Source organism: Rhea americana, unplaced genomic scaffold (genome assembly GCF_003343005.1).
Source record: "Rhea americana isolate MKP2758 unplaced genomic scaffold, rheAme1 scaffold_22, whole genome shotgun sequence".
Classification (NCBI taxonomy): Eukaryota; Metazoa; Chordata; class Aves; order Rheiformes; family Rheidae; genus Rhea; species Rhea americana.
The window spans coordinates 7,943,382-7,953,678 of NW_028186329.1; the positions used below are offsets into that span (position 1 = coordinate 7,943,382).

General features: G+C 41.7%; 1 protein-coding gene across 3 annotated transcripts in view; it reads left to right on the forward strand.

Moving 5' to 3' along the window:
* MAP2K5 (mitogen-activated protein kinase kinase 5) overlaps positions 1–10,297 on the forward strand; it is a 142,473-nt gene that overhangs the window by 413 nt on the left and 131,763 nt on the right. For 2 of the 3 annotated variants that reach the window (XM_085305448.1, XM_085305449.1), the window contains exon 2: positions 7,111–7,159. In XM_085305448.1, coding sequence (XP_085161574.1) covers positions 7,111–7,159 — 49 coding nt within the window. Of the gene's footprint in view, positions 1–4,065; positions 4,151–7,110; positions 7,160–10,297 lie in introns of those variants that run through there. The other variant, XM_085305450.1, reaches the window with a different exon arrangement.

A 10,297-nucleotide genomic window follows, 5' to 3' on the forward strand; every position in this document is an offset into this window, starting at 1 on the left:
CTTTACACCGTCGGTGTGTCTCTCTGCGCCTTCGGGGAGGTGGCAGCGGCGTGGCAACGCCAGGGCGCCGCGCTTTTGCCTGTGGAGAAGTCCCGGGGCGCAGTTGAGCCGTCGGGAAAACCCAAGGCCTCCCCCCGCCCGGGGGGGCCGGTTCCTCCAAAGGGTCCGAGCGGGCAGAAGTGGCGAAAGTGAAGTGGAAACGGCGACGTGCAGCGCCTCTGCGCGCCTCGGACCTGCCGAGCAGCTCGGCGCTCCTCGCTTCGGAGCAGTTTTAAAAGTTGAGGCGTGGAAATGAGTCGCCTCACACCGTGTAAGCGGGCGAGGGCCGCACGTACTTGCTCCTAACGCTCCTGCTCCCCGCTGCGCCGGGCTCCTTGTGGCTCCCTCGGCCTGAGCTGCCCCGAAGCTGCTCTGGGCTCCGTGGTGTTGCTGAAGCTCCTTCATCCCCTTGCACGTGCTCTGGTTGCACCTCAGCACCTGCCTCCCGTGTCCTCAGGGAAGACCCTTGTTTTCTCCCCTTCCGCAGGCCATGYGTGCAGGGATTTCCCCCTCAGAAAAGCCAGGACTTCTCAGTTTATCCCACTTGTTCTTTCTCTTTCATTGCATCTTTACTCCAGAGAAATTTCAAATCCTGTGTGCAGGTCATATTTTCCTCATGACAAGCTTTCTGGATGCCCCTGTCTTTCTTGCATAACCCATCTCTGCTAGAGRCTCTGTGCCCATGTATCCCTAAAGAAAGATCTGCCACAGGTTACGTAYGTGTTTAATTTCCTCTGTCATTATTTGTCTTGGAGGCAGATCATGCAGGATTTCTCTGCCAGCATGTTGTATCTTACTGAGAGGGCATGTGAGGAATGGGGGTGTTGGCGTGTTGAAAAACTTTCGGTGTTGGGACTACAGAAGATTGCAGAGGTAATTGAAGCAGATGGCAGATGTTTCAATTTCTTCCCTGCTAGTTTCTAGCACTACCCTAAACTTTCTACAGGTGGGAGAGGGAGAGAGAGATAAAGAGAGAGAGAGAGCAGAGCTTTCGAAGGATAAGCAAGAGTTGTTTTTATTATTATTTTTTTTGAGGGTTCAATTGCCTCCTGGAGATTGCTGACAGTTCCCACTGGCTATAGAGCAAGCCAGGGACAACTTGCTTTGCCCTTTAAAGAAGGGTAACAYGAATGTGAACCAACTTTGCTCCACGTTCTGCTTCATGTTTTCCTGCCTCTCCCCAAATGAAATGGAGGGTATTCATTGAGGCTTAGATTATTATTGAGGCCTTGCTATTTTAGAATTATTGAAAACTAAGTTTGGCTGTAGCATTTACAAGCAAATACAGAAATGTTTTTGGGGCACAGTTTTGTAAAATTGTCGTCTTTTTAGTGATTATCCTTGTTCCTACAGCAGAAAAGCAGCTGGAGATGTATGGGCCTTAAACCTGAGCTGCACAGTCTGTTTATCAAGCGGATTGAAAATAAGAGCTGTTTAAGCTTAAATGCATATGCAGTGGGGGCTGCAGCTTATGGTTTACTCTAAGCCTGTGACTCTACASAGGGATTCTTGGCCCAAGGTGGGAGCATGGTCTGCAGATCCGTATCTAAGCTAGAAGTGCTCACGCAGCACAGCTGTAACTCAGTGGTCAGACTGTATTGTGCGTGAGACCTTACCCCTTGATCTTCTGTTGCACCTYTTATGGTTGCTCTGTCAGGTAGCAGTTGGAGCCAGTGGGGGGCTTTTTGACCTGAAGTTAAAATGAAGGTGTGTGTTCAGTTGTGACACAGTACTAGGAGAGAGTATGCTTTTTGGAGCCAGATCTCAAAGAAGTAGTAGGATGGTACAGCTGTCCAGATAGCCCSCATGGGCTTTACCTGAATTGATTTATTAGTTGAATCAGTAGTTGAATCAGGGCAAAGTGCTGAACTCGTCTGGTGAGATGCCAACAACCTCATCCTTCCATGAGGAATTTGACTACTTGCCTCCAGCACACTGAGAGAGTCTGACAGAGCCCTTGACATTTGAAGTGTGCTTCTAAGGATATTTGTGACTGATGAACAACATAGGACCTGGAGAAGGACCCGAAGTCATCAACAGCTGCARTGACCTCCAGTCACATGGAGTGATTCTTCCTGGGAGCTGTAACCACTCTAAATGTGAGAGAAGTGAATGGGGAAGGGAGGACTGGTTATGCGAGTCTTCAACTTGGTACCTCTTAGGTGGCTGAAGACTTAATTTTCCCTGCTGATACTTCCAGTTTCACGGGGTAGGTGATAGTTTCCTGCCAGTCAGCAGATGATGACCAAACATGACAAGAGTGTATATTACTGGTTTTCTTRCACAGTCACGGTTACTGTAGTTATGCGTACCATTCTGTGTTCATTGATATTCTTCCTAAACTACCATAGCAAGCTCTGCTCATTGGGGCAGCCATGAAACATGTGATGATGTCCATTGCCCATCCTATAGATGCTTCTTCCCTGGCCAGGGGTGAGGAGCAGTACCCYTGCTGGAGTTGGTTGTTTCATTTAGCACAGTGCTGCAGAGAGATATTGAGAACTGCATCAGGTTGGTGGCCATGCATGCTTTTTTACATGGTGCACTTTGAGACTACTGTGTTAGCAGAGTTCTGAGAAGACACAGCTGCTGGAGAGTGCTTGTGGTTCTCTTCACCCACCCTTTCCACAAATATAGATCTGTCTCCAGCTATCTGTACACTGAAATATTTCCACCCGTGGTTCACTGGTGGAAGAATATGAGTTGTTACTTGGCTGAAACGTCTCAGCTCCCTCCCTCCTGCCCCCTCCGTTTTTTTTTTTTTTTTTTTGAGTGAGAGAGTGAGTAGATTTTTGCCTCAGGTCTCACATGTCTTAGTGATAGTGATTTTCAGTTCTGAGAGCTACTATCTGCTGTTAAGGTATTGCATTGAGGGTAAGCGTGACACTAGTATGTCCATACTAGCCAGGAGGGTTGAATTACCTATGGTGAGTCACACTCAACTGGGAATGCAACCATACAGTAGGATGATTGCAGATGCAGTAGATGATTGACACTTTCATGTCGAAAATCCTCTCTTGTGAACTCTGAAAGGTTAAGATAAGAAGGAATAAGTTTAATAAGCTTTGAACTGTCTCAGGGCCCTCATTTGTTTAACTGATTGTGTTTTGAGAGCTACCCTCACAGTATGCTCATGTRCTTAATTTATGTGGTTACTACAGAAATTAAATGAAATAAGGCTCAATACACKAAAGCACAGTAGATCCCATGCCACCCATGTCTGGGATCTGGGAATGGGTGGGGAGGATAGGAGTGGGGTTGACACAAAGGTTTTTGTTGTCCTCACACCTTCACTGTGATCTTGACTTACCTAAGAGGCGCTTACAGTGTACTTTTGTGCTAAAGTAGCAATTAAAGATAGTATGGAGAAATGGGACATTCCTTGGTAAGGTAAATTACTGAAAAGTAATAATCCAGTCCGACTCCATTGTTTTTCTTATTGTCACTGTCTCTCTAAACTGAAGACACAGGAATGCAAGTTATCCAGTGCTTCTCAACTCCTGCAGCCATCCGCCTGCGGGGAATAATCAGGCCATGAATGATCCTGGTGATTTCTGTGCTGAGGGTGCTTGTGCTCTCCTCCCTGTCATGTTCAGAGCATGGTATGTTCAAACAGCCCCGACAGCTTCCTACACCAGCTGTCCAYGTGGTCTTATAGGAAGTACTGTCTTGCCTTGAGTTGTGCAGAAGCATGTTTGATAGCCACTTCCTAAAACCAAACGTATACCCCTAGATCTTTAGCCTCASTGGGAGCTGGGGGTTGAGTTAGCTGTTTCATCTAAGTCTCACATTCTATTTCATGTTAAGAAAGTCCTGTAGAATTATGTTTGAGAACATCAAGGTTTTCTTTAACGTAATTCTTGTCAATTTAGCATCCTAGAAGTGTGAAAGGCCTCGTGAATACARATGAGCTGGGTCTTGGAGCATTTCAGACTGGCAAGTAAGATTATTTCTATCTTCCTTCTTCAGAGGAGAAACTGCAGTATGGAGTCACAGTGTATCCTGTCCACAGCCGTAGACTAGCTTGTTGGTAGCAGTAGGGTTGGAGACCAGGGGTCGAAGGCTCCGTGCAGCGCCTTGCACACTTCAGGACACTTTTCTGAATTTCCAGGTACGCTAATCCTGTCTCTCGAAGGAGCCCTTACAGTTAGCTAAACTGTGTAGCAGATATTCAAACCTTAGTTACCAGTAAACAGATTTAAAATAAATGTATTGTACCATTAAATGAATTATTTTTTTCATAGGGCTGTTTAGATTCATTTGCTACGGTCACCACTGAAGTATTTAAGCACTGGGTGTTAATTCAGCCTACTTTAACTTTATCGTATCGTTMTGATATAAAGCAAGTTTTAAGCGATATGAGAGTGAGGCCCATGGTTTCAGTATTTATGTCACTGTTAAAAGCAGTGCTTTTACATTTTCTTATCTCTAAGGCAAGMAAGCAGTGCTCTGCAGTTCTACTGTAGAGCAGATTTGATAGAGTTCTTGTCTCAGTTGCTTTCCCCTGATTTTTCTTTTCATTGTTAGAGACTTTACATTTTTGTAAGATTAAAATGCAAGCTATCATGTATCTGAGCTCCCTTGAACAATTTTCTAGCTTGTGGTTGCTGTTTTGGTAGTAGAAAATCATCACACATGATCTGTTGAAATTTAGAGTAATTCTTTGAGCTAGGGTCACTGAGGGGGGGCTGCAGGACGTTTGAGCATAGAAGACTTATTTAGCTGATGAAAATATTAGGGTAACAACAGAGTAATGGTGTGATTTCTGTCTCCCGGCTGGTGTTTCTTCAGGTACATTGATTGAATAGCAACATTGAAAGCTGACCRGAGCAAAATGGGATGATGCTTTTTTGTTTTTTATTTTTTAACCATTTATTCAGTGTAAGGCAGATTTATGGTCTATAGTTCTTAAATTCATATACTTGGATATTATGCTTGGAGAGAGAGATCTTAAATGAAAAAAATATTAGAAAGGAATTGACCATCACTGTTTTTAGTGCTGTCGCAGCTTTGGGAGCTTCCGGAAGCGGGTCCCAGTGGCATCTCACCCACCTTGACTGCAGTTTGTAAGMATCCCAGAACTGCAGGCCTTACTGACGGTTCAAATCAATTTTAATGCAAGCATTCACATGCTCACATAGGAATGTTTCACAGGTGGTTTAGATTATTGATCAAATCTAATACAAACTATGTTTGCTGGGGAATTTTTAATGTTTATCTACATGGATTGAGAAATAATTGCTTAACAGCACAGTCATCTTTGTAAGCAAGACTTTAATTTCTTGTTAGAGTCAGAGGGTACAGCTCTTCCAGTTTTATGCAGAGTATCTACAGAGCTATGGAACTATCTAAATTGAAGAATTTTAGTCAACTTTACATTTTACATTCGCAATGTTTTGTGTTTTTTTTGAGCTGTACAAATYGACAGAATCATTAGGTAAGCAGTATTGCACATCTTTTGTCTTTTTGTATACAATTAATAGTTTAAATTATGAACTGTTAATTCATGTTGACATCTAAAATGAAAAGACAACAAGAGAAAGTTTTAGAAAAATTACTTGCCCCAGTTAGGTCTGTGGAAATCTTTTTGTTGCTTTTGCTGCTTTCTCATTATATTAATTCTCTCTTTAACGTTGCACAGAATGTTTAATTTCTTGTTTTGAGACTGAACAAAAAAACAGAATAAAAATGACAGGGCAGTGATCACTAGAGCTTTGATACAAGGGAGKGCTTAGCACCCCAAGATGCTCACAGTGTATATACTTCAATAAATATTTTTGTTCATTAATTTCTAATCACTCTGTGACACTGTCAGTGGAAAGATTGTCTGACATGAGAAATCAGGCAGCAGGAAGGAAAAAACCATGCTGTGCATTTATGCCATACCCTGACATGACGTATTGCAGCCTTGCAGTGGCTGACAGCAGCACATGCACTGGGAGGCCAGGATGAGTTAAATCTGAGCGGGTCTCTTTCATTGAATTTTGAGTAAATGTTGTATGTTAAGGCTAAAAACAATCCTTTCGTCCTCTCAGTTTAATTGCACAGAAAAGGTTTGTAAAGCATTGGTATAACAGTACTGCTTTGAAGCAGAGACGTGTAACCTTTGGCAATGGCGAGTGAGTCTTGTACGTGGCCTCGTGTCTATGCAGTTGCACGCTCCCTCGGAGAGTCCTTGCGTTGCAGGTGGTAACGCCGAGGCAGAAGGCTGCCGGTAGATTAGTATGTTCATCTCTTTGGGTGTTTTGACCTTACTGCCTACAGAGCAGCTGACGAATTTGAATCAATATGCCAAGTTTTGAAGAAGTCAAATTCCAATTAAAGATGATGAAGAACCTCCTGACAGTTAGCCACTGTGGYGGGGAGCATCCTGGCGTGCCATGCTGCATCGCGAGCTCCCGGCTAGCAGCCCGAAGCAGCTGCTGGGTCTCTGTGCTTTCCTGGGCCATTGTGGAGTAAAAGTACCAAAATCTCCCTCCAGTTTAATCTGCATTGGCAGCTCTAAGCACCCCCTCAGCAATGTTGCTCTGTCATTTCTGAGCTGCAGCTGGGACAGGAGATGCAATCAGGTAATAAGGTTACTTTGTAGTGGAGGGGAAGACTGGATCGGTTGTTTAGAGGTGGCCAACTCTCTGCCCAGGAATTACGATCATCTGAGCAGAAAGACTGAGACCAGGGCATGTRTTTTCTCGAATAAAAAGCCATTCATAAACCTCTGTTTTTATTACTTACCTCCATGAGTTAGATGTACATTTTTCTATAACCTGAGGACAAAATCAATTCTTCCAACTGCATGAACAGACAGCACTGACTTTGCTTGCAATTATGATTGAGTTATTTAAAAAAAAAAAAAAAGTTATTCCTAAAGGTAGCTTGGAGAGGAAGGAGAATGGCACAGTGATTTATATTGATTTGTGTTGTGCACTAAAAAGTTTGTAATTTTTGGGTAGTGGTGAGTAGCAGGTCTTAACATCTTCTGTCTGCAGCTTGGGAGCAATGAAGATGATTTACTCTAAATCATCTCAAGCATTTCCAGTTTGATTATATAGCTAATTTTTCTTTACGTTTTAGGATGTCATTGGTCAAGTTCTGCCTGATGCAACGACAACAGCATTTGAGTGTAAGTATGGCTTGTATAAGCTGTCTTCTCTGTCACATTATGGAGCTGTCATTTTTTTAAAATAAATAATGTTTATGTTCATTGTATGTTATGGTTAAATATTTATGCATTAATGCAAGTTTAATGATGATACTGAGCTAAGTAATATTTTATTATTTAATCACATCTTGAGTGAGCTTATTTCTACAATATAGCTTTAATTAACAGCATGACCTTACCATGCTCTTACTCCTTGCTGCAGTTATGTTGCCTGAATTAAATGAAATRTATAAAGTACTTGTATGTTTAAGTTTAAAATTCTGATTGTTTGTTTGGGGGGGGCGCACACACACAAAAGAGCAGTAGCTTTTAGAAAAATTTAGTGCAGCATAGAGGTTTTATACCAAGTAGAGCAGCACAGCTGTCTTTGGGCCCTTTTACTCAAAAGGGGTTGGCAACAATATAGAGGCTGTGCCTTTCAATTTCTGCTAGTAATAGGGACTTTTTTCATATTTCAACATCTGATGATGATCATTGAAAGAGCAGGGGAACAAATGATGGTTATTCTTTTTATCCCACTTATTCTCAGGTGTGAGTTGATCATGTCTCTTCTCCTGTGTGAAGAGAAATGCCATCCCTTAGCAGCCATGTGAAGTACACATACTGGGAGGAGTGACTTGGCTCTGCTGCCTTGGGGCTCCTGTGGCTGGGAACTTGCAAGTGCAAAACTGAAAGTCTGTGAGGGCGTCTCAAAGCCCCTTGGTTGCCAGAGGGGCTTTCTTTGAATAAATGAGTGCCTGAGAGATGTGCGTTTGTAGAAATGGGAGGGCTGAGCCAGCGTTGCCCCTAAGGTTTCAGAATACTCGGTAAAAGAAGTTAATGCTTCCTTCCATTGGAATAAACTTCTCTCTTTCACTAGAAAGACTGCTCTGTTGTTAGTTTTCCCATTTCATTCTTCTGGGGATGAACTAAAGACACCAGGTTGCTGTTAACTTCATTCTACCTGTCTCCTATCTGAGAGTAAATAGGGTAGATAGTCAGTTGGCTTCAACTGCTTGAGGAAGTATGAGAGTTGCAGGAAAATGCTACCTAGTAAGACCTGCTCAGTGGCAATACATTCTAAAGGCTCTATGCATCTGACTAAGAAGCTGGCAAAAGCAATTCACGTACAGGATCTGTACAGGCTGTAGGTTGGGATTGTCCATAATCACACTTATGCCTCGTGAAGTCACCCTTTTGCTGRATTAGGAAAGCTCTGAGTGATGACATGAGTGCAGATTTATGCTTATGGTGACGTATCTGCTTATTCTATTTTAGTTCTTCTCTTTGAATCCTGTATTTTTATTTTTGGAGTGATTCCTGGTGGGATCGTTCTGTCTAAAGACCAGTAAGCTGCAAAGTGAAGTCAAACGTCTGTCTCTTAGGTACTGTGCTGGAGTTTTCTTCCAAGTGGAGAAGACTCTTGCTGTTTCCTTTGAGTATGTATTTATTACTTTCTGCATATCTCTGTTTTCCTTTGACAGAGATGAAATAACAAAAAGGATCTGCAGGAGATTAGAAGCACCATATGAATAAGGTAGTGATGCTGAAGGTGAGGGAGCAGATAAGAAGATAGGGCCTTGCATTCTTACTAGAATTTTTCCTCTGTTTAGAGCTTTACTGGTAATCCTGAGTATAAATAATCAAAAGAAAAAATATTGTTTTATGAAGCTTCAAGCACTATTTAGTGCTTTATATTTCTCTTTCCATGTGTTTGTGTTCACCTCCCCCCCCCACTAAAATACTAAAAGCATAAAAATGGAGATTGTAAATATTTTTTTTTCTGCAGCCTGGACTTCTCTCCTTTCTTGTTGTGAAAAGACTTTCTGCAGAGACCTGAGCAAAACCAGGCTCTAGACCTTGTAATTTCTTTTGTGATTTGTTATTTATTTATCTATTACATACCTCCCACATCACACATTAGCTTTGTTTGAACTTCATGCACCAGTAACAGTCACTGCAATCAGAGCAGTAGCCCATATTAATGGTACCATGTGTAGAACTTTCCTGGAAATACTTATTTCATTGTGTCTTCTAACATCTGCTTCTGTGCTTTCAGTTCATGTCTCTAGTCTGTCATTTACATCTGCACAAAACCATTTCCCCTGCCATTTAACTGGCATCTAAAATATGTTATGTATATTGATGCTTGATTTTTCTGGTTACTTTGTCTATATCAAATGCCTAGATTTTACCAGCTTAAGCTTCATTCTCACCTGCTTCATTACTTATTCAGATGTGGATAATTGCCATCTAGTGTAGTCTCCTCTACTGTTTGTTTAGTTATTGTTGTCTACAGCATATCATCCATTGTAGCTTCTACCTGGGGCTGCACTGCATTTACTATTGGACCTTTATGTGGATATCACCATTGTATTACACATTGCTACAAATAAAATCACTAACAACATATGGCCTGTTATGATCCTTTTATCCAAACTCTGCCATTTTGTATATTTGTGACACACTGCAGATTTTGTGAAGATTGCTTCATAATATTTGTTTACCATCTGCTGCACTCTATTTGGTATCTTGCTAGAATTTCTTCCTCCATTTTAAGTGACATTAGCAAAATCCAGCCAGTACGTAGGATTTTTTTGGTTCTACTTTTGCTTCCCTAATGTGCTGGAAAATCGTATTGCTGTGCTCTAGGCAAGTAGAGAAGCCTGGAAATCTTTTTGAACCCATGCATCATATTTAGCTAGTTTTTGGACTGTGCCCACTTGTATGTCATGGTAGGATTGCAATGAATCTCTGTATAGAAATAAGAAATATACTTTTATTTTCCCTATTTTTCTTCTAAAAAATGCCTCACTATTTTAGACTTRACTGTTTTTAATACTAGGGAACATTTTCTGCCTTTTCATCAACATATTTTGATTTCACTTACTCTCCTTGTTCTGTCATCAGGAATTATAAAGTTCTGAGAACTCTAGAGTTAATTTCTTATCATTTGAAATGAATACTGCATGATTTTCTTTTTATTTCAAGAAGAGTTTGCTAAGTGTGCTCTGAGAGTTTACCAGCCACTTCTCTTGGTGGTGCTTCTTCAATTTTTCCTCTTAAACGAGGCTTGTTTAACAGCTTTTGTTCTTTATCTCTCTCACCTATATTTTGCTC